Source organism: Monosiga brevicollis, genomic scaffold (assembly GCF_000002865.3).
Source record: "Monosiga brevicollis MX1 MONBRscaffold_3 genomic scaffold, whole genome shotgun sequence".
NCBI classification, from domain to species: domain Eukaryota; class Choanoflagellata; order Craspedida; family Salpingoecidae; genus Monosiga; species Monosiga brevicollis.
In genome coordinates this window covers 2,386,381-2,411,378 of record NW_001865040.1, presented here as the reverse complement: position 1 = coordinate 2,411,378, position 24,998 = coordinate 2,386,381, and the positions used below count along the sequence as shown (strand labels likewise).

Sequence of the window (24,998 nt, the reverse complement as noted above, 5' to 3'; positions counted from 1 at the left end):
GACACACACACACACACACACACACACCCAGACACACACACACACACACACACACACACACACACACACACACACACACACACACACACACACACACACACACACACACTGCCTTGGCCCACCCCAAAGCAAAAAAAAAAAAAAAAAAAAAAAAAAAACAAGGAATCATCACACAAAAATTGAACTTCCATCATTTTGTGGAAAAAAAAAAAAAATCCCCTGGCTTGCAACTCTCAACAGGTGCGCATGTGATGTGTGTAGAGCGATCGGCGGCTGGTGGATCGGCTGGTGGTGGCGGTGATGGGGCTTGTTAGAAGAGGGTTCCGAGTATAGATCTACAAGGGCCTGAGGGATGCAGGTAGTGGGGTAATGCCCAAATGCAGCGTCCATCAATACTTCATTGAGCCTGACATGGGGCTTGTTCATGTGTGTTCTCGATCGTCTCGTGTCGAGCAGCCCTTTCGGCCTGGCATTTGTGGCAGCACTCTGCAATCATGGCGGCCTCGGGCTTTTGGGGCTCTATTCAACAGGGCATATACTCGATGCTCGAGTGTAAGTGCCAAGCTCAGGATCCTTGCCACGAGCCGTCCATCCAAGCTCACTTATTTTGACCTCACCTCCTCATATCGTAGATGACACCCTCAAGACCGTGCACATCCGCTCCAAGAAGGTACATGCTGTCGCATGCGCCTGTTTCTGCGTCGCTCCTCGAGTCAGACGACATCAGATGCTGCTTTGCGCCTCGCCTCATCCTTCCCATCCTCTGCCTCTTGCGATTCCACGCGGCACCGTCTCCATCCGGTTATGCTTGCATGGACTGGTGACTCTCCGGGAACCAATGGGACCAATAGGTGGGCCTGATCTTCCGCCTGCTTCAAATCACCATCCTTGCCTACGTGGTTGGTTATGGCATCATCTACCAGAAGGGGTACCAGGAGGTTGATTCGGCCGTGAGCACCGTCCTCACCAAAGGTGAACCTCACCCGCGTGCCATCGTTTACCCTCTCGATTTTCGCCCAGTCTTTCTGGTCGTGCTGACAGCCTGCTATCACGCGCCTGGGGGGTGGGGGGCCAATTGGGCTCTCCAATAGTCAAAGGCATCGCCATCACCTGCGACAACACCGACATCAGCAGTATGAACGACTGTGTGCCCGGCGATTTACGCGTGTACGTGTCGGCACACTGTTCGTTTTTGCTGCCCCATGCTACCGCAGAAGGAAGGCACGTGGTAGTGACCGCCCATCGCGACATGGGCCTTTCTTGCACGCCTTTTCTCTCGTAGATGGGACACGCCTGACTACATCAAACCGGCTCAGGAGAACGACGCCTTCTTCGTTGTCAGCAACTCAATTCAAACCAGCAAACAGACGCAGCGCGCCGAGGGCTGGTGCGGTTCCCACTCATCAGACACTGCCCATCAACGTGTGTGTGATGCGTCTGATTTGCTTGGTTTACGCTTTCGTAGGGATGAGGACCCCGCAGCACCCGTGACAGGCAGTGCCAGTGCATTCAACTGCACGTACGTCAGCCGGCACGCTTCCCCTGTGGCGCACACATGTACAAGCAGATGAGAAGTCATTTGCACCGCCTCTATGCCTTGTCGGCGCTGGCACGTCACCCTTGTTTAGGTCGGACGCCGACTGCCCCAGATTTGCGACATCACGTAATGGCGCGCTGACAGGCGAGTGCAACACGACCACAGAGGTACGGCTAGATGTCGCATTCAATCCGAATTTTTTGATGCCCTCTTGTTGTCCAACAATTAGTGCTCTTATTGACCTGGTCTATTACAGCGATGCCGCATCTATGGCTGGGGCCCGGTGGAGAGCAAGGACGAAGACGACCGTGCAACTACTGATGTACGAGCCACGCTCCCTACAATCATCCGCCTGCCACCCTTTTGATCCAACCAGTTCAGTTGCTGCAACATGGTCGTCCATCCCCCTAAACTACATCATTGGTCTGCACACTTGGTTGTACTTTGGCAGGGCTTGTTTTATGCCCGTCACATGCCGGCAGTCAAAAACGTAAGTTTCATATGCTGAGTCGCGGCAACGCACGACAGCCTCCATGACGCACTTTTTTGCATCCAGCTGGGAAAGCAAAGAAGATGCATCATGCATATCCCTGATGGTGATGGTGATGTCGGGCCGTTTCTTCCCACAGTTTACCGTTTACATTAAAAACACGGTTTTCTTCCAGCGCTTTGGCGCCAAGTTTGGCAGCACGGGTACGCGTCTTAAGCACAAACTCTAGCAGCTACCACGGCCCTCGGATGCGATGCCTAACATTGATCTCTTGCTGTCAGATGAGAGCGACAAGGTTGACGTCTACACATGCACATGGAGTCCAACGGGGCTCGAACGCCACTGCCCCATCTTCAAGATTGATACCATTCTCAACGAAGCCGGTGTGTCTGCTTCACCGCTCATAGCAACGCCATTGTAGTCGCGCAGCGGTATCAGTCCAAGCCCTCGACCTCTCTCATGAAAGACCATGTTGTTTATTTCTAGGCATCACCGACTTTGAGAATCAAGCCATGCGCAACGGCGCTCTGATCACGATCCAAGTCAATTACGACTGTAACCTGGACAGCAGTGCCCACACATGCAGTCCCACTTACAAGTTCACGCGTCTGGACACCAAGTCTGATGTCAGTGCCTTGCAGGGTTCTTCTTGGCTTGTTTATTCTTCCTCTTTTGCACTTGTCCTCACGACCTCTCCTTGCAGCTTTCAGCTGGGTACAATTTTCGCTTTGCGAACTATCAGATCGACCCACCGGCGCGTGACCTTTACAAGGTTTACGGTATGGAGAGTGCATGTTTTGTGTTTGCAAAGTTTGTATTCGCTAGCCTCCTTGCCACCCAAAGCGGACATCTCACATGTGGCTTGTGCTCGCCCGCTTTCGACGCCCTGATTTTAAATACAGGCTTGCGTTTTGTGTTCGTGGTGTCGGGCACGGCCGGTCGCTTTAGCATGGTGCCGCTATTGGTGGCACTTGGCTCTGGTACGTGTCGTCAGGTGACAAAGGTGCCTCGATGCCTCATCGACTCAGCCGTTCGTCTTACCTTGCTTACGCAATGTTCTCGTTCCTAGGTCTTGGCCTATTGGGTCTAGCTACGGTGATTGCCGACCTTCTCGTGACAAAGTGCATGTAAGTTGCAGTCAAATGCTTGTCTCAATGTGTTCTTCGAGGCCTTGCTTCCTGGTCGGATCCCTCTCCTCCAGCTTCAGTCTCAACATGACGGATTGCTTGTTCGTGTTAGTCGTAATGCCAACGTGTATTATGGCTTGAAGTACCAGGTCGTGGATGAGGAGGATATTGATCGTGGTGAGTCTGGATGTGGGACCAATTGGTGTTTGTTTTGGCAAGCCGATGATTTGGGCCTTTAACAATGGGCGTCGCTTGCTCTCGTTCATGATGCAGCTGGTATTGATCACATCCCGATTGGCGATCAGAAGGTTTGTGTTTGGCAGGATGATGATGGTTGTCTTGCTGGACTCGATCCTGGCTTACAACGATTGTCCATGTCTCGCTCATGACTGCGGTTTCACCGACTGCTTTGCTGTGTAGCTGGAGCGCCAGCCTCTTTTGCCATAAGCTGTGTGGCTGTGGTAATTTGTGTCGCCACGCCTCGTGTAAAAATGGCAGGAGACACCTTGGCGGGGGTTCAACCGTCCATTGTCTCAATCCTACTAGTTTATCAATTGACCTTTGTTTCGTCCAGAGAATGCCCTTCACATTTGCGATCAGTTCATGAGCTAACGGACCCAGGCAGCAAATGGCACATGTCGCAAAGACAACACGGTCCTGAAGTTGACATACATGTTAAAAAAAAAAAAGAAGAAGAAGAAGAACAAAGTCCCTGATGATCATAACGCAAGCGAATGGAGCAGTGGGCCTCGACTCGTTCATTCAGATGTGAACAAGAAAGAGAAAGAAACAAGCTTGGGCGATCGGCACTGCCGGAGAGTTTAAATATCGGTCACGGCACTGTGTTCAATGTGTCCCTTAACAGCCGCACCCACGGTCTGAACATCGATCAAAAACGTGTCATGACCGTAGAGTGCATCCAACTCAAAGTACGTCACGCGACGATTGCCACTTCTCCTGTCAAGTTGCCAGCAAACATGCATGAGAAAAATACTTGAATGGCCCAATACGATCTCCTTGAGCGAGTGTTACCTGAGTAGGCGCACTAGCTCTTGTTGCTGAGATACAGGGAAGAGCAAGTCAGACTGGACGCCAATCACCTATGATACAGCACAAGCCACAGCCGATTTGAACTGGGGCCCAAGGATTTGAAACGGGGACGGTCAGGCAGGACGCAGAACAATGTACCAGCGTCGGGCAGCCGATGCGTTCGAGTGCCTCTTCAGGTGTAGCAAAGCCTTCCGTGAGATCGAAGAGATCCATGGCCTGTCGAAGCGATGACCCAAAAAGAATGAGAGGAGAGAAAAAAAAAAATAAAATAAAAACAAAAAAAAAAAAAAAAAAAAAAAAAAGGACAAGGGGTGAGATGGCAGGAAAATTGAACATAGGAAGACGAGTCCAAAAGCCGAGCGGCACCCCGGACACCCGTGGCCTTCTTACCTTGGAAATGTAAAGAAGTGAGTTTGGGTCATAGCGCAAGCAGGCTTGTGTGCCTTGATGGTCCAAGTAGGTTTCAATCAAAAACTCGGGTTGAAAGGAGTGTTTGGCGCCTTCAATGCGCTGCCTGCGGTTGCCCATTCAACGTGAGCACGGGCATCTTATTGCACAGGTAACCGGGACAGCGGACGAGGCCTTATGGCTGACACGCAGCGCACCTGTCAAAGCGATCCGACCACTCGGGGCCAGACCGATAGCTAATGGTAGCCACCTCGCTGCATTTTACAAATCATGTAGAGCAGGACACACGCGTCGCGTGAGAATCAGACACAACATGCTGGTCTGCTGAAACACTCGAGTTGAGAGGTGTAGAGCTGGGCATTTTGGGCAGACCGTGCATGCTTCATGCCCACGACAGGAAAAGTGTTGTCATAGTAATTGCCACCAGCCCAATGCGGGTCAGACATGATGATGCGACGTTGCATGTAGCTGTTGGCGCCATGACAAGAAGACAGTGCGTAGATTCATGGTAAGAAGTTGTTGCAGTCAGGTTGACTGAGACTCGACCAGTTGGATTTGGGCGCCACGAACCGAAGTGCAATGGCCGTGGGATGAGCGCGGTGAGCGGCGCTGATGCTCACACAGCTATTGACGCGCTCGGGGAAGAGGGCGGCAGCTGTAAGACTCTGTTCAAAGATCAGCCAGTCAGCGGATCAGAGGCAGGCAGCCTGGTGAGTAAGACATGGCTGCAAAAATAAGGTAACGCGAGCAGCGGCAATCATATAGCAATGGGCCAAAGCGTTCCGCACCTGCATGCCTCCGAGGGAAGAGCCGACAGATGCGTGGAGACGATGGATGCCCAGGTGGTCCAGAAGGCGGAACTGGGCGCGAACCATGTCCTGGACGGTGACAAGCGGAAATCGCATCGCATAGCGCTGCGATGGGCAAACACAGGTGAGTCACAGGATGCCAACTGGCAATGAGCTTTGTGACGCAGAGCCAAGGCCATTGACCCGATGAAATTAAATCTGTCGGGATTTACCTCGCCATCCGCTGGGTTGATGTGGGCGGGCCCGCTGGCGGAGGCGAAATCATTACAGGAAGTGGGACACGAATGGGAGCACGCAATAAACAAATGAGAGGCCACACGGGGCACGGGGTGTAAGCAGAGCTTTTAGCCCCAAAGCGGTGGTCATGCAAGCAAGCTCACGTTGTTCCATAGCAGCCCCCAAGGTTGTTGGAGCAAATAATGAAAAACTTGTCCGTGTCTAGTGCCTTGCCTGGACCAATAAACTTTTCCCACCAACCTGGGGCATCATGATTCTATGCGCGAGGGATAGGAACATAGCGGCATGACTTGGCAAGGGGGAGTGGTGTTCATGTCTGTTTGCGAAGTACTTCAGGGGCTGAGCTACGTACGGGATGGGCCGCAGCGTGGCTCGAGGCTGAAAGGCCAGTGTGCAGAAGAATAGCGTTGTCTCGTTTGGCGTTGAGCTCACCCCATGTTTCATAGGCGATTTGCAGACCCGAGAGGAGACCTGACGAGCGAGCAGGGATGCGAAATGAGATACTGCCCACCAGCGTGGCGAGCGGTGGTGTTTTAGGCGTACCACCATTGGGATTGTGGGTGATGTCGCACTGGAACGGTTCTTCAGAGGTGAACACGTTGTACCCCTTGTTGACGGTGACGTACGTCGGCTCTGGTACTTGCTGTGCAATGTTTGAGAGGCTATCAACGACAGACCAGCGTTGATTGACCACCACCATGAGCACACAACAAGCGTGCCACGTCTGATCACGCAAGACCACCAGGCGTTGGCGCCGCAAGCGGGGGGAAAGCGTTCTCTGGCGGAAACTACGTACACGGCACCACAAGCATCATGCTCTTCCTCCAGCGGGGGCATGTAGGGGCCCGGGCGAGTTAGGTAGGCGTAGTTGCTCTCGGGATATCCGACATGCGAAGGCACGTCCTGAGAAGGCGCGCCGGTGGTGGAGGAAGGCGCTTGATAGGTCGGTAGAGCACGATGAGCCATATTCCGCCTCATGACTGAGACAGCCGTCATGACATTGGATAGCCAAGGCTGTGCTCGAGCCATCACGCCGAGATTCGCCATGGTGATGCGCGCCTGGTTGAAATCGTCAGTGAAACGAGCAAGGGCAGGTGGGAAGGCAGCGATGAGCCAAGTGCGCCAGGGTATGAAGAGCAAAATGGGGAGAGAACGTGAGTGTGTGCATGTGTGAGCTAGCGCGGCGGGATCAGCTCGTGGCTGCTTGATCGAGATCAAATGCATTGCGGCGGCTGGCCAGCGACGGGGATCCGCCGCTGCGCGATTGCACCAACTGCATGGAAAGACTCACTGATTTGGTAAGAGAAGGTAGTCAGGCTATGAGCCTCTGCTTCCACACACGGTGGCTCGTACGTAAGATCGGCGCTGGAGGCAAACACCTTGATCCGCTGCCCGTCTTTTTATTCTCACACACAGGCGCGCGCACACACACATACACACGTGCGCGCTGCCAAATATGCACGAGCGAGTGACAGAAAGAAAATGACACACACACACACACACACACACACACACACACACACACACACACACACACACACACACACACACACACACACACACACACACACACACACACACACAATACGAAATCCGAGAAACGTGTGATTACAACGGAATGACGTGAGCGGCACTGTTATTGGTAGTGCGCGACCTGAGCTCAGCGCACAGCTGGTTCAACTCAAGGGAAGGGTGTCTTGTTTTATCCTTTCTGATCCTTAAAGTTTAACAGCAGCCAAGCTGGCGCTGCCAATTTGGATCCCATACCCTGTCGTCCGCGCCGTGCCTGTGTGTCACGGGTCACGTGTAGGGTTCTTCTTTTTTTTTTGTTTTTTCTGAAATCCACGATTTTTCTTTTTTCCGTTCTTTTTTCTGCTGGCTACGGCTCGGTCGCCTCATCAGCTCAAACTCGCGACCAGTCACATTGTTGTCACTGACATCTCTTCAATTTGAATCAATTCCCTGTCCTGAACTATGGGTCAGAGGGCTTGTCCGGTGTGTATTCGACAGCTCAAGCTCTATGACGGCATGTACGGTGCGTCACCATCGTCGTCATCGTCGTCGTCCTGCTCAGTCTCCTTAGGTGACTCGTTGGGAGCAGCGGCATCGCCTTCCAAGAGAAGCCTTGAATCCCGACCAGACTCGGGTGGGGCTTCAAAGTCTTCGTCGCTGTCCAAATCCAAATCTGGGGGCGGTGCAGTCAAATCCTCCATTGGATCGGTTTCTGGCTGTGACTCTGGCGCGTTCGAGTCTGCCCCCGCGGTCGCACCGGCTGCATCGGCGTTCTTGAGTTGCAAGGACAGCCATTGTTTGTGCTTGCGAGGATAAGCATTAGCCACGGCCGTGGGCATGGCGCGCGCAAAGACAAAAAAAGCCCCGCGCAGCTCCGGCAATTCCTGCTCAAAATCGACACACACACACACACACACACACATGATGGACCAAAAAGAGCGGACAGTTCTTGAGCATTGGCTGCTGCTGGCCCAGATGGCAGTCGAAAAGCGAACAGAAAGCGCCTTCCAAAAAAAAAAAAGAAAAAAAAAAAAAAGAGCGAGAAAAGCACACGCATGTGTGATGGTAGAGACCATACCTTCAGGAGTCGGTCAAGTTGTGCCAAAGGCAGGAGGCGCAGCAACTCAAACGATTTGGGTTGGCACGTGTGTATCAGATTCTTGAGCGGCGCCCACATGCCATTCGTCTTCCACACCTGAAGCAGAAGAAAGATCATCGAAGAAAGATAACCAGTAAAGGTCAGCATAGAGCGGCAGGGCTGAAACGCCCATCAAACGCGTAGACGCAGACATACCTGCTTGTGCAAGAGCTTGGCCAAGACGTTGTCAACAATAAAATCTAGATCAGCGTCGTGGCAGCGTGAGCGCTACACCACAGTTTGCGCATGCACCAGCATATGCACCTTACCTGTGAGATTGGGATAATTGCGCAAAGTGCGCGAGGCGGTGTGGAAGAGCAGCAGGGGGATGGGTGACATGTTACAGATTCGCTGCAACGCCGTCACCAGCACCTCCATGGTATAGATGCCGGTCATGCTATGATAACCGTCCTCGCCGTTGCTCAAGCAGATATCAACTGCCACTTGCACAATCTGCATCGGGTCACCAGAGTGCGAGCGCCTGACATGAGCGCACTGGGCTAAAGCTAATACGACTAGACTTGGATACGAGGCCACGCACGGGAAGTAGGCGTGATTCGCGATGTGCTAGGCGGTGCAAGGCCATCAAAAAGTTTTCTGGCGTAAATACAGGGAGGGATTGCTCTGCAAAAAGCACCGCGCAAGAAACGCCCGAGTGCATGGCATGAGATTCCAGTGCATGCGAATTTGCAAAGACAGGCGTGCAAAAAAAAAAAAAAAAAAAAAAAAAAAAAAAAAAAAAAAAAAAAAAAAAAAAAAAAAGACATTGTGAACATCTGGTTCACGGGTCGAAAACACTGACTCGGCCCAGCTTGTGTCATGCGCAGAATGGCATCGCGGAGGGCAGCGGGTGGCAAGGTCAGCAAGACTGGCAGCAGCTCCTCAAGACGAGGCTACATGCGAAAACAAATCAATAAATAGAAATAAAATAAAAAGATCAAACCCCCAAGAGGCATCACGTGTGGTCAAGGGTGAGACGCGAAATCGCAACTGCAGGTCAATGGTGGTGAGTCAAGGAAATGGCGTTGGACCTGCCTGATTGAGACCTCGCAAAACGGGAATCAAGTATTCAGCTTGCGCTCGGCGCTCGCCATCTTGTACCAGCGCAAGCTTGACGGCAATTTCGATGGCAGACAACCCAACGCCAAAGTGGCACATGAAGCGTAGGCACAGGAGGGCAATGGTTTTGTGACCTTCTTCGGCAATAACTTGGACTTCCCGCAAGAGTTCCTCGTGACCTGAGCCAATTGTTTGCAGCTACACCCCACATTCCATCCACAGGCATGTGAGGCTGTTCCACAACCACGGGCGCGCCAACTATCAGGCGCAGCATAGTGCTGGATGACCCGTGGCTGTTTTACAGCCGGGCTCCCCTCCCAATCAAACGCACCGGTTCCTCAAGAAGATTCATCATGACTTTCTTGACGGGGCTGGCAGCATCTTCCCAGGCAGAGACAAGCACACGGAGCAGTTTTGGATGGTGCGGGAGCAACGCAAGGAGCAATCGGCCATGGCTGGTCATGATGGCCAGGCTCGAGTCGGTTTCCGTGGCCTGCTCTTCGACTGTTAGAAGCCGCCACAAGAAGACATGGGCGAGTGAGCAGGCAATGACAAGTCTGGTCTGAGATCAAGGTGGCCGCAGCTGTCATGACCGCACACCTGCTTTCAGCCCAGCATTGAAGAGATCACCAGCAATCTGCACCAGCGTCTCCTGTGCAAATTCCAGCTGTACAGAGGGTCGACGTGAGATGTGAATTCATCGGCAATCGTTGCTTCGGCGTGACCTTGTTTGATGTGACAGGCGAAAGCGACAATCATATGACCTGATAAGAGGCCAACGAAGCAGGGAAAACTCTTGTCACTGACCTTGATGAGTTTCTGACAGGCTTGAATAGCCGCAATTTGCACGGCCTCGTGCTCACTGGAGACCAATTCCTGCCAATTTGATTGCGATGGTGGTGATCAAGAACAAAACAACACACAACACACAACACACAACACACAACACACAATACACAGACAGACAGACAGACAGACAGACAGACAGACACACAGACACACAGACACACACACAGACAGACAGACAGACAGACAGACAGACAGACAGACAGACACACAGACACACAGACACACACACAGACAGACAGACAGACAGACAGACACACAGACACACAGACAGACAGACAGACAGACAGACAGACAGACAGACAGACAGACACACACACACACACACACACACACACACACACACAACATGAAAAGACATGGAAAAGGGCGGGGCAGAGAAAGAGAGAGAATGAAAGAGGTGTGTGTGGGGAGGGACGAGAACCCTTTGCTTTTACGACACCAGCTGAGGTCCATGCGAATGTACTCACCCGCAGCAAAGCAAACAAGGCAGGACGCGCCCCTGGTCGAAGTTGAAGCAACTGTCGCAGGCCCACCATGGCCACCTCAGTCCGATTCACGTCCTTGCAGCAGGAACCCAAAATCTGACATACAGCGACACCATGCGCATGAATCAAACCAAAAAGGGCCAGAAACAGCCAACCATTATCGTGACTCACCTCAACCACTGTTGGGCTCAGACAGGGCGTTTCAAGGAAGAGTTTAATAAGGTTGTGATCTTTGACCTCGAGTCCTGGGATGATGGAGACAAGAATTTTGGCAGCCAAGAAATCGTACTGCGCCAAATGATCTTCGGCATCCTCCACGCTTGAGGATGCGCTGTTCGCCCAGAGTCGATACATAAGGGTTATTGACAGATCCATGCGCGCCAGAGGCTCCTCAGCCACGTGCTCCAGAAACAGCTCTTGAAATGGCGATAACCGCAGGGGCTTGCGTGGCGTGGCGCTGACGGCCTCTGGTTCATCGGTTGCTGTATCCATGGCTTCCGTCTTGATACTCGGACTGTCGCTGGCGTCGACATTGGCCTTGAGTTGTCCCAGAACCTCTTCTGTGGCGTTGTAGTAGTCAGCGATGACCATGGCGCAGAGTGCATGATGGTATGCTTGGCGAGACTCGCTTGTCTTCATTTGGGGCTCTGCAGCTAGCAATCGCTCAAAACACTGTGTGATCAACGTTCGGGCTCGACCCGCATTGATGGGTTCAGCCTTGACCTTGAATCGATCGAGTCGAGACCTGCGCGATTTGGTTCGAGTGCTTGGCTGTGGCGTTGGCACTTCGCTCGGCTTGACGTCGGGCAACGCCGGTGCGGCATGCAAACTGGACATTTGAGCTTCAGCATCGCCGCCTCGGCCAGCCACTACGAGAAAAAAAAATTAAGTGACGACATGTCGAAAAGAGCTGGGGCAAAAGCGTTTGGCCGATATCGTCGACACTCAAATCATCTACCTCGTTGAGCGCGAGCCGAGATGCCAGTTGTGGCTTGTCCATCGTCCTCGAGCCAGGCCGGCATTTGCTGGGGCATGTCTGCCAGAGCCAAGCTGAGCACCAGTCACATTCGGTCACAGCACCAAAGCAGAAAGAAGGAGGAGGGAGGGGGTGAGTGTTGCCCTCAAAGCACACGCAAATGTAACCAGGTTCCGCCTCCTTCATCAGACAAATGGCTGTGGAGAACTTGTATGGACTTCATACCTTTGCAAAATCAACTCGGCTAGTTGTTCAGGACGCAAATGCTTGATCAGATAGCTCTCCTCCAAATACGGCGACGTGTGTTTCTATCAAGGGCACAGAGGGCAACAAAACGAGCAGACTTTTGAGTGATCAAACGTCCGACGAGAACCAGAGGCACTAGTTGGAATGAACATACAGCCAATTTGGCCGGGGGTTCACCGGTTGCGGTGCCTGTTTCACTATTGTAAAGTAACATGTGGGGTGAGGCGACGGCGAAAAAGGCTGGCCCGCGGGCTAAGCTTTGCATCTACCTGGCGGGGTCCTGGGCCACGGGCACAGCCGTAGCCTGTAGACCCTGCTCCCGTGCTTCGGCACGACGGTCGAATTTGCGGTACTCGTGTGATTGGGCGCCGAGCCCTTTGAGTAAGGGAATAAGCTATTGAGACGCCGTTCAGCAATGTTAGGTTCAAGCCTTACGATCAAAGAACGGCAAGCAGGGTGTGGGAGCATCTCGGGGGCATTGATCGCAAGACGGGTTGTCTGACCTGCTCATGGAAGGCAAGTGACGCATCGTGCTTCAAAATAATCAGAAGCTGAGTCTTGAGCGTTCTGTTTAAACTCTTCACCGTGCTCTCCTGCAAATCATGATACGGTTGGCTGAGGCTGAGGGGAACCGAGAGCAACCAATTTCAAAGGCCGGCTTCGGCCACGACCTCCTTCACGATGACCTACTTTAAAGTGCTTGGGCGGCTGTTTGGCCAACTCTTGCAAGAAAGGAATGCCTTGGTGCATGAATTGTGGCCGCTGGCAAGTTATGTAAAGTTGCACGCACACGCAGTGAGATGATGGTGCTCTGCACTTGGCGCCAAGAGACCGAAAAATCTTGCTTACTTGACGCATGATGCTGACAAGGGTACTGATGACAACCGTCATACTGGTATTCTTGATGTCATGGCTCTGGCCTAGCGCAACCAGGGTAGAAAACAGGGTACGGCCCTTCTCCTGCAGTACTTGAGGCTGCGTGGTGAAAATGAGCAGGAAAGCGCGACCAGAGAGACAGCGGTGAGCATGACTGCAGATGATAAAGTCAAAAACTGGTCGGGACCCGAACGGTCGCAAGTCGCACGTCGAGGTAGTGGTGGGCTCCGGAGACAAGGTCGAGGGAGGGGTCATCCTGTGACTTCTTTTGAGTGTCTTGAGTACGGTTCGAGAAAAGCAAGACGCAAGTTTCCATCAGCTTCATGCAGGCGGCTTTGACGCCCTCATTGGCTGCAGCACGCTGTTGCAGTCCTGCATCCACGATGCGCATCGTGCTCTCCCAGGTATCCTGTATCGATGGCACTCGGGCGTGAGGGTAGGCGAGTGGCCAGACGTGACGGCGTCCGTGCCAAGCAAGAGAGCTTTACCTGCGTGACGCGACCACCACCTCGGCTGTGATCGCAAGCTTCTTGCAAGCAGTGCTTAACCAAGCACGCGGCCGCCTGTAAAGCCCGCTTGACCACCTGAAGGAAGGTGGTCCGAATCCATGGCATGTTGTGAGCTTAGCGAGACCAGTCAGGGAGGGGCAGGCAACATGATTCGTGGCTCGGCGTGTATGGACTTCAAAACGTACGCCACTGTTGGTGTCATTATACAAGTAGGTGAGGCTATCCACCATGCGCGGAATCAAACCCGCATCAATCAATCTGTGCCATGGCGGCCCAAGCATGACACGTGTGAGTGACGACGCGAGGCGTTCAGGTTGCTCGATGAGAGCAAGGGCGTCTTGGTGCCCGTCCAAGGAAGCTGGGGAATTGCAAACAAGGTGAGAATGGAATGACATACGCTGCTCGTTCCACAAAGTCCACCAGCTGCTTTCGCACGTCAGGCGCCGAATCGAGCTGAAAGTTCAGAATCTCCTCAAAAAAGTTGTCGAGCAGCTCGGGTGACTTCTTGAGCAGGAGCTCCTCGATCTAGCACGTGTGGGATTGTGAAATTATTCAAAGCAGCACTGACAAGCGGCACCAGATTGGGGCATGGGATCGTTGCCCCAAGTTTGCCGCGGCTTACCTGTTGCAGCGCGAGCACGCGTTCAGCCTTGTCTGACTCGAGCTGCGCATTGTTGAGTAGATCCGCCACCTATCAAACCGGTCAGGCAGGTACATGAGCCCCATCAAATAGCAACAACAGTGGTCTCGAGCCCATCATGAATGTAACAATGGCACACATCACCCACGTATGGGTCCACTTACCGCAGTGGCATCCGCCTCACTGGCTGCCATCCTGCGCCGTCACTTAAAAAAAAGCAAAAAAAGCAAAAAAAGGAAAAAAAAGTCAAAAGCAAAAATCTTTTGTTCCCGAGCTGAGACCACCGGCTGAAGTATTTTACTTTATATGCGGATCGCGGATGTCAGCCCAAAGTTGACTTTTGCTGACAAATGTTGTTTGATCACTACCAAAATACTCAAAGCCAAAAAAATTGGAAATCGAGGTTAAGCTTATGACATTACTGGCCAATTCTTTTGTTTGCCGTTATTCTTTTGTTCTCCGAACGTGCGAGAGCGAAATTCTTTTGTTTTCTGATTTTGTTCTTTCGTTTCTTTTGTTTGCTTAAAATGATTCTTTTGTTCTTATTCGAGTTCTTTTGTTTTCTGATCTTGTTCTTTTGTCTTTAGTTCACAATTTCGTTGTCTCTTTTGTTGTCTGTTTTTGTTCTTTTGTTCTCTTCCGTTCTCTGAATTGTTTCTTTTGTTTGGTCGAATGGATCTTTTGTTTTGCAACTTCACATGTCAATTCACATGTCGTCAGTTCAAATTCTACGCAAACAGTTGTCGTTCTACGTCCCATATGACTCTGGTGCGGATCCACAAGGGATGTTCTGCGATTCGACAGCCTTTGCCGTCTCCGAAACGGCATGCTCGCTTCGTTGCACAGTCGTGGTTCATGCTTGCAACTTCTACAACGTCAGAGACTTGTACTAAAGCCAATCGTGCTTGGGCCGACTCGTGTTTGTAGCCGGGGAGGTGGCACCAATATGTTAGTGGATGCGTTGGACAGCCGTTCGAAAGCATGTCTGTGTCTCGATCGAGGATGGCCAACAGCATCAAAGACTCTGGTCCGCCAGTGTTCTTCAATCCCATCAGAAAAACGCCTGTGAAGTGGGCCCATTGAGTGAGTGTTATTGTTGAACCGGTCGAAATGCGCACACCAGTGCATACCGTCCAATCCATCGCGGGTGCGAAGAATGTATTCATAACGTAGCCGTGTCCACGGGCGCGGGCGTGGTGCCTCTTCTGACCAGGTTGATAGACCGCGAATGGTCCATTTGGTACCCCAAGACAAGCGATTCCACCCGGTGAACGTGTTGTCCTCGAAAGCACTCACGCCATGAACGGGCATTGTCGCGTCGAAACCAATCAACTGTATCCACTCGGAGAGGGGTTGGGCCAGGGCCCTCTTGCCCGGCGTTCTGTAAACACAGCAGACACGCATGGCAGGAAGCGATAATCAGTTTTGCCTGGCATAAACTTTTCAATGTATCATGTGTTGCCTGTGACTAGTCATGTCACACCTGGCCATTGTCTTGCTCAGTCTCAGGTGACGATGCGCTTGGCCTTGGGCGTCGGCTTCTGCTGTTAGTAGCTGGAATAGCATTGGAGCATGGCGAACCAATGTGGCTTGCCATACGCTCTTATCGATGCCGCGTGGTGGTGTTGTGGGTGCACCATGCAGGCTGAACAGCAGTTTCGTCTATTTGAAGCACATCGTAAGCTTTGTGTCTTGTTTGTGGTACAACGGCCGACTAATTTACCTGCATGAGGTGGGCGCGTCCGATATCACGCGCGAGATGCCTCCTGTTGGATTTTTTTGCAGCCGCCTTTGTGTACTTGTTCATGGTCTCCGACCTTTCGTTTGACAGAAACCTTGGTCCGCATTGTTTCAGGGCATGAGTAAGGTGCCACGTCTAAAAAAAAATATATTATGCTGTGAGGTGGGTCGGGTCGTAAACGTGCTCGGCATGGCTTACCACGTGATGGGCCTTTAGAGAGTTTGGCCAGGCTAGCTCTAAGACTCTTGGTCCAACGATCAAGTCGAGTTCCTGCCGCTCCTCAGCTGTCGTGCTGGGGCCAAGGGCAATCTGACACGATGAGTTCATGGTATGAGACGTGTCATGGCGAAAAATTATAAAAGGCACACGACACAAACGATAATTGCGCTAGCACCGGTGCGCCGTGATCCGACCTCGGCACATCGAAAGCACAAGGCCACGACTCGCATCATCCTAGTCACAGACAGTCCTCGGCGGGTATTTTTAGGCCTAGTGTGGCCTGTGCGGAAGTGAGCACGGTCAATCCACAGGAGTACTCAAACTCGGTGCTCTTACCTGGAGCGTGTGCAATCCAAAACACCTTCTCGTTCAACTGCCATCGATATGAAGCACCGTTCCACGACCCCATCTCATTCAAGCGAGGCTTGTGACCTTCACGGGGATGCAAGCGCCTATTGGCACAACAGCTGTTAGACATCGCTCGAGTGTCCCGACGGCAGGCCAGACATACTCATAATCTTGGATCAAAGTCTTCATTTCCCGGGACATTCTGATTCTCACGGTCTTTGACAACCCACGCGCGCTGAGGTCGCGGATATTCTGCACAACATACTGAGAAGGGCAACAACATTTGCAGGAATGAGACATTGTTTTGAGGGCATAATACATCTGCATGCCAAGAGGTGGGATTGACCTTGAGTATGCCCAATGCCCATAAATGAAGGCTCTCGGGTGGGTTTTGGAACGTGTCATACACGTCGATGACGGCGGGCCAGGGGCTGCGCTTGTCCTTGTAACCCAACGACTCGTGGTTGGCCGTGGCGGATGCATGCGTCCGGAGAGGCGCTAAGCTTGGTTCCTGGGCTACTCCATAGCCAAGGTCTTCTGCTTTCTGGAGAGCCTTGGACTCGTCTGGGTCAGTGGTCTTCATCCACGGCAGCTCGAATGGTTCTTCTTCAAGAGTTAACTCGCGGTTGACCCCTGGGCCATAATATTCGTTGCTCTTGTTGCTGGGCGGTTTCATCTGAATGATAGCGTCGGCGAGGTCTTTGTTCTTTTCTTGTTCACAATAGCAGCACGGAAAATTTGAGCTGCCCGCATGGCTTGCACAGTCGGACCGCCGGGGAGTATCGACCAGTAGTCGTGTTATGACAATTTTAAGCTACGCGAGAATGCGAGTGTTGTCGACGCACCCACACACACGCACATGCACGCATACACATGTAAGATGGCATGGATTTTCTGGCACAGCAATGGCGGCAATCACTGGGAAAACACAACATTGAGTTGAATGCATCGTGGCACATCATACCTTGTTATGTTTGTCAGTCTCTGGATCAAATACCTCGACCAACTTTCCGTGCTCTTTCACGATCTGCTCTGCAAGAAGGAAAATGTTAGCCACACAAGACAAGCTGTCGTGTATGCTAGAGTTCCTGGGGCGGTTTCACATTCCAAAGCTGCGTCTTCCCCATCCAGCCCGTCAAGGAAGGCATCCAAGCCATCGTCTTCACTCGCCCTGCATTCCTCAGAGCTGGAGCTGGAGACAGAGGTGGCGTCATCGTCCGATCCAGGGTCAGAGGCGGAAGGCATGTCGTCACTGAAGCCGAACGCAGGATCGTCGGCGATGGCGTCACTTCCAAATCCTAGCTCTGATCTGTTATCGGAACAATCGCTATCAGCTTCCGACTCATCTTCAATAGCTGCTGAGTGCGACGCTGTGTGCAAATCTTCAGTCTCCGTGTTCAGTCTGCAGCTGTCCTCCCGCTGGGAGTTCATGGGCTGGCGATGAAGGAGCGCTGGTCAGACCGGTAGGAGATCCGTGTTCGGTCTGTGAGCCCCCACAGCTCCACTGGGCATCATGCGCTGCTTCCGGCTTTTTTTGGACTTCTTTGCTTTCTTTGAGGCGCTTTTTGGCCGGCCTACGGGCCGCTTTGGCCCGAGGAAGCCCACGTCTGATTGGCGCGGCCGGCGCGGTCGCTGACGGTAATAAGGTTTTCCTGATTGTGATACTACGCGGCACACCTCTTGCTCCCATTCAGGGTCAAAAGAGAAGAGATCTGGCCAGGTATTCATAGCAGGCAGCTGCAGAGGCTCTGAAGACTGTGCCGGCGAAGCGGCATCAGTACGTGTTTGATCCGTTCCTGCCGCCATGACGTTACCTGGCAAACTTGGCAAACTGATGATCGAGCGAGCAAGTCGTTGTCAGCAAAAGTGACTGTTGCAACGGCGTGGCCGTTGAGTTTGGTTTGTAACGACCGCGTCACACACTTGCTATTTTTTTCTTCTCTTCTCGCGTCGACGATACCAACTGTGGCACCAGTCGCAGACTCTCACGTCATGGAGCTGCACAGGACGCCACACGGGTTCAGAGAACCACAAGGGACAGCCAGGCGGAAGAGTCCAGGCCGATACGCATGCCGCCCGCCTCGAGGATGTTCAAAGGCAAAATTTGAGATGAAGGCGTTCGCCAGTTCTCTGCTCGTTCTCAACGGCCTGGCGCCACTCGAAACTTCAAATGTTCTCCGCGTCGACCGCACGTCAGGTATGAGGCTAATGCGAGAGGATATTTTGAAAACACTGATGGGGGCGGCTGAATTTGCAAGGTGGTCAAGGGAGAACGGTGACCTGCATCCACTAGCGTCGTACATTGTCCATGTGGCACGAATCTCCCGCTCCGGTCGTCTAGCTGGCGACGTGAGAGGCGACAACGGTGATAAGAGGAGCTGGTTGGCTCAGCCAGACAAACATTCCCACACTGTATTCGGCGGCTTGTACCTGCGACCATTTTTTTGAATGTGCTTCTCTGCTTGCTTACAAGACCTTTGGCTTGACCGAGTCTATCCTTGGAACCCATTCACAAGTGGCCACCTCAGTGCTGATTATATCCGCAAGAATCTATGCTTTGCTGCGAAGGTTTTGCCGTTTTGTTACACCAGGGGGAGAGAAGCCGACCTCTTGCCAACACAGAGGCCCCTGCGAAATTATCCCAGGTGTGAAGGAGTTTAAATCGGCGACGCTGGTCAAAGCTGTGCAGAGGTAAGATCATGCCCTACTCGTCCTCACCAGTCGATCTCCTGTCTCCAGCTCTCACCATCTCAAATTCTCAGTTTATGCAGCAAGCCAGATGGGTTGTTCATGCTCTTTGCGAGACGTTCTCCGAGCTTGCGTGACATGAACGACTTGGCACTTCTCTTGCGATTGTCTGCTGTACAGGAAAAAGATGAGATTGTTTTGGCTCTACGAGACGGCAACCTTTCACAAGCGCTACATCTCTTCATCAACAACATCAATCCCCAGAACCGACATGACCAGCACCATTCCTTACACCGCTCTCACACACTCGCGCACGAAGATGCCGGCCATCAAGAGCAGGAGAAGGAGGCTTGATCTCCCTCCCAAACAGTGCACAACGGAAGGTACCACATGCGCTTCCAACACACTGGTCTAATTTACATTTATGACAGCGCAGTGGGCCTTCTCAAGGATAGAAGCCTCTAGGAGCTTTCACTGCACGCATCCATCCTGAATGAGCCCCAACGAGCTGCTCCCCGCCACCACCCCGCCCGTGCCAAAAAAAGAACAAAAGAAATAAAAATCGATAAAAAATTAAATTTTAAATCTAATTACTGCACATGTACCCGAAAACAGAATAATTAAATGAAAATGAGCAAAATAAAATAACCCCTGTTTTTTAAAAACTCCGGAATATTTTTGGGGTCTTTCCTTGTCCAAACAATTTTATAAAACTTTTGAACATCATTAAATCGAATTTAAAACTTTATTTTTTTGGCTTTGAATATTTTGGTAGTGATGATGATGAGTTGCAACTTTGGCGTAGTGGGGTTGGGAGGAAGGCAGGCCGGGGGGTGGCTGGGTGGGCACGCACGTTTCTGGGTGATGGAGGCTGCTAAGAGCCTTGAACAAGACTTCTCCCCCGTGCGCCAATTCAACTCAAACCGCACTTTCGCAGCCACACAAGCGTGTTTACGGAAAGTAATTTATTTTATTTTCAGAGCCCCTTCTTTTCACATGGGTGTTTGGTTCTATGGCGCAGCGACGAGTTGACGGCGGCAACTTGCAACGATGAAACCCCAAGCCCTTGTGATCAGCTTTCAAAGTGCCAACTGGTTTGGGGCGCCGGGGCAGACTTTGCCGGGCACGACGGTGAGTTCGACTTGTCACCCCCATCATCGTTTTAATAAAACACCCACCAGCCATCCCATTTTTGTACTTGATAGACGTGAGTGGATGAACTCATTATTAGTAAAGCGCAAAACCAAAGGGCCCTCCTCGATCAAGGGTTCCTTACCCATGACTGTGTGTGTCCAACACCACGCCTGCCTCTGTGGGTGATGAGGTGAAGGGTAAAGCCACCACATAACTAGAAAAGCTTGGGCAGTCTGGACCATCGGACCCAACCACGCCCAACCACCCACAATAAACCCCCATCTTTCACCAGCCCCAAGCAACTTCGTGCCCCCTTTGATGGTCCATGGCCCACCCTTTCTCCTTCAGAGCACACCTGCTGCACATGACACCAGCACCATCAAGACTCATTGATCTCGTGCATTGCGTCTGTTCTTCAGCAGTGACATCAGCGACCGCCCAGCAAGGTTCCATACCTCACGCTCCCTTCGCTTGTGACGAGCACATCGGAAGCCCCCGCTTCATCATCATCACCTTCATCACCATACCCTGGGTTGGTACGTCACAAAGGACAAGCAGGACAGATACTTGGCCAGCGCGCGCGCGCGCGAGCTGTTGCTGTTTGTTGTTTGGTTTGGGAGTGAGTGAAGTTGTGTTTTCTCTGTACTGGATGCCATTCTCCTTACTTTGTACCGTCATTGCTGAGACGGTCGAGTCTGAAGAGGCATCTCCTGGGCTGGGGCTGCCGTTTGTGGCGCTTTATCCTCTGCTTGAACAGCTGATCACCTCCGTACCCAAACTTGCAGCCTGCGACGCTGCCGTTGCCCCAACTGCTTCCCCCACCTCCTGTCGTGTTGTTGTCTCGATCCATGGTGACGGGCAACATTGAAGGAGCGGCCGGACCTGCTCCTGCTGCTGCTGGAGTTGCTCGCCGCCCTTCCCGCCGTGAGTAAGTGATGCTCAACTCGAGTAGCCATACCATGTTGCAGGAGCAAGCCTCAGTCTCCAAGGCCGATGTCGAGGTATGTTTTTTTTTCCTCTTTTTGACTTGACGCCCAGGCGGCTGACGCGGCGAGCTGGGGATCCGCAGTCCCCTTCACGCTTTGCCTGGTTTCCAAAAGATTACATCTCCTGGATCGGGACTCAATAACCACAACTTGAGCAAGGTGCGCTTCTGGCTTGTTTGGGTTGCCATGGCCTGCTGGCCTTCCTTGGTAGCCATGCCCCTCGGTCAGCGCCGCAGAGGGATGGCGTCTAGCGCACTCATCGCTTTCTGCTTTTGAATTGATGCAGGCTCAGAGGCGCTCGTCTCAGAGCCCACCCAAGCCCGCCCTTTCTTCAAGTAAAGCCTCTCCAAAACCCGTGCGCCTGCCACCCTTGCGAGGTACAAGGTGTCGAGCCTAGTCGAACACGATCAGCCCTCGGCCCTTTTTCTCTTGGCGCCGTCAAAACTTACCCATGTTACATGTGCGCTGACAGGATGTTCAACTCTCGAGGATGTGGCCCTCATGCGCCAGAAAATTCAAAACTGCAACTACATGTTCGACTTTAGCCCTGGGGCCGAGTTATCGAGCCTCAAAGCGCGAGAGATGAAGCGCACCGCATTGCGAGAGCTGGTGCAGCTCTTCGAGTTGGATCCGGTTACTGGTGCCCCACAATTTCAATGCACGCAGTTGGCCTTCTCCATGACCCTCGTGGGCGACATGGTCAACATGTTTGAGATTAACTGCTTGACCCGACCGCGACCACCCACCAGCTTCGGCGGGGCCGACTTTGATCTAGAAGAGGACGATTGCGTGCTTGACCCTTCTTGGCCTCATTTAATGGTGCGCGCACCATGTCCTGCTTGCTTGAGCCATTGCCAATGCTATCCTGCAGGGTGATTCCTGTCGGGCTGCTGTCCCCACCGTGCGCCGTATATCATTTCTTGGCTGGCGTGCTCGTAGTTGGCACTCAATGCTTTCTTTGCCTACATCTCCAATCCGCTCTTTGACTCTCACGTGGGACGGCTATACCTTCGGCAGCCCTTTGTACTCAAGGTCAGAAGGAGCACATACCCATTGCTCCCGTGCCCCCTTTGCCATAGGTTTCCTCAACTCTGTTTGTAATTCTGACGCCAACATGGCCTGCACGTCAACCGTTTGTCTTTGTCCCAAGGTGTTGCAACGACTTCGCTCTGCAGAGGATTTTCGAGAACGTGATTGGATGAAATCCATCCTGCATCGCGTATACGGCATCTTGCCGAGCTTGCGTGCTACCATACGAAAATGCATTCGTGACGAGTTGCTTCAGTATGTCTGCTGCTTCTCTGGTTGGCAGCTGACATCGCTTGGTCTGTCTTGAATGCTCACCAGCGTCAATGCAATACGCTGGCGATTTGGTCAATGACGCCTTGCAGCTTTATCTACGAGTCACAATCCCACAACGGCATCGAGGAAATCATTGAGGTTGTCGGTAGCATCATCAAAGGTTTCGCAACGCCAATCCGCGCGGAGCACCGTCGTGCTTTTTTTGACGTCATCCTGCCTTTGCATGCGGCCAAGTCAATTAATCCCTTTGCATCACAGGTTGATACGTTGGTTGCCTTGGTTCCGGTCGCAGCACCTGCTCGATACTTACAGCTTTTTGCATCCCATTCGCTTTTACCTCCCAATAGCTCAGCTTTTGCGTTGTGGTGTACTTGTCTGAGAAAGATCCAGAGAGCCTGGTTCCCGCTCTTGAAGGTCAGTTCAACTGGCTCATGAGCTGATCCCCACCTGCAAGCACGTGTCAGCGGTTCTTTTTTATCTCTCGGCGCTTTTTTTTTTTATCTCTCAACTTGTCCATGCTACACGTATCGGCTCATCATGTCAATGACCCTGACGTCACTACCTCCCTTTCCCTCATTCCTCAATGCAGTGTTATTGCGATACTGGCCCAAAACAAACTCGGTGAAGCAGTTGTTCTTCCTGAACGAGGTCAACGACCTCCTCATTGAGTGCACGGACTATGCTTTTCAGGAGGTTTGTCCGCGCTTCTGCGATACGTGAGGTGGGACAAGCCGGCTGAATATTGGTCGGGCACGCGCCTCATTGCCTTTTGGCCATGTCAACAGGTTTTGCCCATACTTTTAAAAATGTTGCAATATGCGCTGCGCAGCAAACATTTTCAAGTGGCAGAGCGAGCGTTGCTGATCATGCAGTCAAGCTTTAGCATGTACATGATTATGGATAGCTTTGTAGATAGCATGGGCGTTCTCTTGAATCCTCTTCTCGAGGTTGGCGCCTTGTCCCTTGTTCGTCGGGCTTCCTTGATGCTCTCTCTGGTCTGGTTTTTCAACGCCTCACCTTGAACCGCGCGGCATGTTGTGGTGTAGGCAACCCGGCACTGGCATACTGGTGTCTCACTGTTGGCGAACCGCGTCCTGGCTGATTTGCGTCGGGTCGACCCGCCAGCCTTTCACCAGCTCTCTGCCGCAGCCATGGACAAAGCAGCCCAGGTTGGTGATGCTAAGCGCTGCACGGCATACACGCCTGGCCATGAGACCTGATGAACTTCTTATTCCATGTTCTGTGGACCCTAGCGACCACGAGATGAGGCTGCTCGTGCTGCCATGTGGCAATCGCTGGAGATGGCTGCGCGTAGATATCCGCTAGCATCGCAATTGGGACTGCAACCAGCACCGACAAGTCCAGCCGAACCAATTACGGCCAATGCTGCCTGCGTCTCCTCTGGTACGTTGAGGGAGTAGATTGGTGAATTTGAGAACCGCGCGCTGCTGCGTGTTTGCGGGCGGGTGAATGTGAGGATGAGGCCTTGGGATTGCATTAACGTCATTGGACTGGCGGCTTGGTTTAGCGTCAGAGCCGAGCAAGGCATTGGCCCGACGTCGATCCTCTTTGCGGTGGCGCCGTGGTGTGCTGGAGCGTCTTGGACGAGGAAGCACGGACCAAGTGGAGGCAGACAGACGATCGGCCTTTATTCGTCGTCGCTCGTTCTTGCCCATGGACCCGTACGTTGGAAAGAGGCGCATGCTTGCTGGGGCGCCCTTGATGCTTTTCTTTTCTTTTCAATTCGTGTGCAAGAATGCGAGCTTGTTGTATGCACGACAGTACATCATCTAACTTCTGGTAACTTTGGTAGTGCTATCCAGGAGGCCATGTCGCATTTTGCCCAACACACGATCCAGACCGCCCCCGAGACTGCGGGGGACAGCGAGGATGGCGACAACAGGGCGCAGCCCAATGATTCAGCTATCGAAACTGACTCGCAGAATGCTGCTGGCGCTTTGGAGGCGGCTCCTGTTGTCGTGGCAAGGGTTGACCCCGTGGACGTTGAAATTACGCCTCACTGGAGATTGCCACCGCGCGGCTCCCGAGTGGTCTCCATCAACGTTGTCTGAATCGCCTCTCGTCATGCACTTGGCAAGACTGGGGTTGGTCTGGATGATCAGGCCGCATCCGTGTTTTGCCGCCCATCTCTAAGTGAGCTCTTGTGTGAGCTATCATGTTATCTTCGTTGGCTTTTGAAAGAAACCGACACTGAGTGTCGGGCACGGTCGTTCTCATCGAGTAGTCATGTGACCGTGAGATCTCAACGAGCATCATTCAATCGAACCCTTAATCATAACCAAATGCAAGCCTTTTTCGACGCCACAGATCTACTCGGCGTCTCTTTGGATAATTCACATCTCAGCGCCCATATTAACCCCATCGCGAACCGAAAAGGCTCCGGCATCTAATTCCCGAACCTCATGCCCACAAACAACGGTGGCACACTCACGAACACAGTAGCTCCCCTCTTTTACCCAGCAAAGCAGGGCAATGTCCACAAGCCCTCGAGATGGTCATGCCAAGTGTCCAGGTGCAGTGCCCAGGTGCAGTTCCAAGGTGCGGTTGTGTGCCCTCATATGAGGACATCAAACCACACACACACTCAAAAGACATGCAGATGCGTTCCGCG

The 24,998-nt window shown here is 52.5% G+C and overlaps 4 protein-coding genes across 4 annotated transcripts; 2 read left to right on the top strand and 2 right to left on the bottom strand.

Moving 5' to 3' along the window:
* Nucleotides 1-494: 494 nt before the first annotated feature.
* Nucleotides 495-3,726, top strand: MONBRDRAFT_31366 (uncharacterized protein; the record flags this gene model as incomplete). Its single annotated transcript, XM_001743483.1, has 18 exons — nucleotides 495-552; nucleotides 633-670; nucleotides 852-972; nucleotides 1,092-1,167; nucleotides 1,283-1,387; nucleotides 1,466-1,519; nucleotides 1,629-1,704; nucleotides 1,794-1,859; nucleotides 1,989-2,027; nucleotides 2,167-2,230; nucleotides 2,309-2,410; nucleotides 2,514-2,653; nucleotides 2,731-2,806; nucleotides 2,930-3,007; nucleotides 3,097-3,154; nucleotides 3,267-3,331; nucleotides 3,428-3,462; nucleotides 3,575-3,726. The coding sequence occupies 18 exons, from the start codon at nucleotides 495-497 to the stop codon at nucleotides 3,599-3,601; spliced, it is 1,278 nt and encodes a 425-aa protein (XP_001743535.1). The 3' UTR covers nucleotides 3,602-3,726.
* A 249-nt stretch (nucleotides 3,727-3,975) lies between these two features.
* Nucleotides 3,976-6,654, bottom strand: MONBRDRAFT_23216 (uncharacterized protein; the record flags this gene model as incomplete). Its single annotated transcript, XM_001743163.1, has 13 exons — nucleotides 3,976-4,111; nucleotides 4,187-4,254; nucleotides 4,343-4,420; nucleotides 4,595-4,718; nucleotides 4,810-4,866; nucleotides 4,985-5,080; nucleotides 5,183-5,277; nucleotides 5,401-5,526; nucleotides 5,634-5,667; nucleotides 5,802-5,914; nucleotides 6,011-6,129; nucleotides 6,202-6,320; nucleotides 6,455-6,654. 13 exons carry the CDS (start codon nucleotides 6,652-6,654, stop codon nucleotides 3,976-3,978), a joined length of 1,365 nt encoding a protein of 454 aa, XP_001743215.1.
* Nucleotides 6,655-7,601: 947 nt separating this feature from the next.
* On the bottom strand, nucleotides 7,602-14,142 carry MONBRDRAFT_31365 (uncharacterized protein; the record flags this gene model as incomplete). Its single annotated transcript, XM_001743162.1, has 25 exons — nucleotides 7,602-8,054; nucleotides 8,249-8,365; nucleotides 8,465-8,508; nucleotides 8,578-8,761; nucleotides 8,805-8,875; nucleotides 9,111-9,201; nucleotides 9,410-9,565; nucleotides 9,699-9,871; nucleotides 9,968-10,034; nucleotides 10,175-10,243; nucleotides 10,684-10,797; nucleotides 10,873-11,570; nucleotides 11,660-11,751; nucleotides 11,903-11,985; nucleotides 12,078-12,120; nucleotides 12,193-12,317; nucleotides 12,427-12,516; nucleotides 12,614-12,685; nucleotides 12,773-12,898; nucleotides 13,008-13,208; nucleotides 13,288-13,383; nucleotides 13,494-13,566; nucleotides 13,706-13,833; nucleotides 13,931-13,999; nucleotides 14,113-14,142. The coding sequence occupies 25 exons, from the start codon at nucleotides 14,140-14,142 to the stop codon at nucleotides 7,677-7,679; spliced, it is 3,390 nt and encodes a 1,129-aa protein (XP_001743214.1). The 3' UTR covers nucleotides 7,602-7,676.
* Nucleotides 14,143-21,562: 7,420 nt separating this feature from the next.
* MONBRDRAFT_14768 (uncharacterized protein) lies at nucleotides 21,563-23,388 on the top strand (the record flags this gene model as incomplete). The annotated part of the gene is made up of 7 exons (XM_001743482.1): nucleotides 21,563-21,883; nucleotides 22,004-22,096; nucleotides 22,215-22,348; nucleotides 22,456-22,624; nucleotides 22,714-22,780; nucleotides 22,956-23,059; nucleotides 23,152-23,388. Coding segments are annotated over 7 exons (1,125 nt in total), but the record flags the coding sequence as incomplete, so codon positions are not given.
* Nucleotides 23,389-24,998: the final 1,610 nt, after the last annotated feature.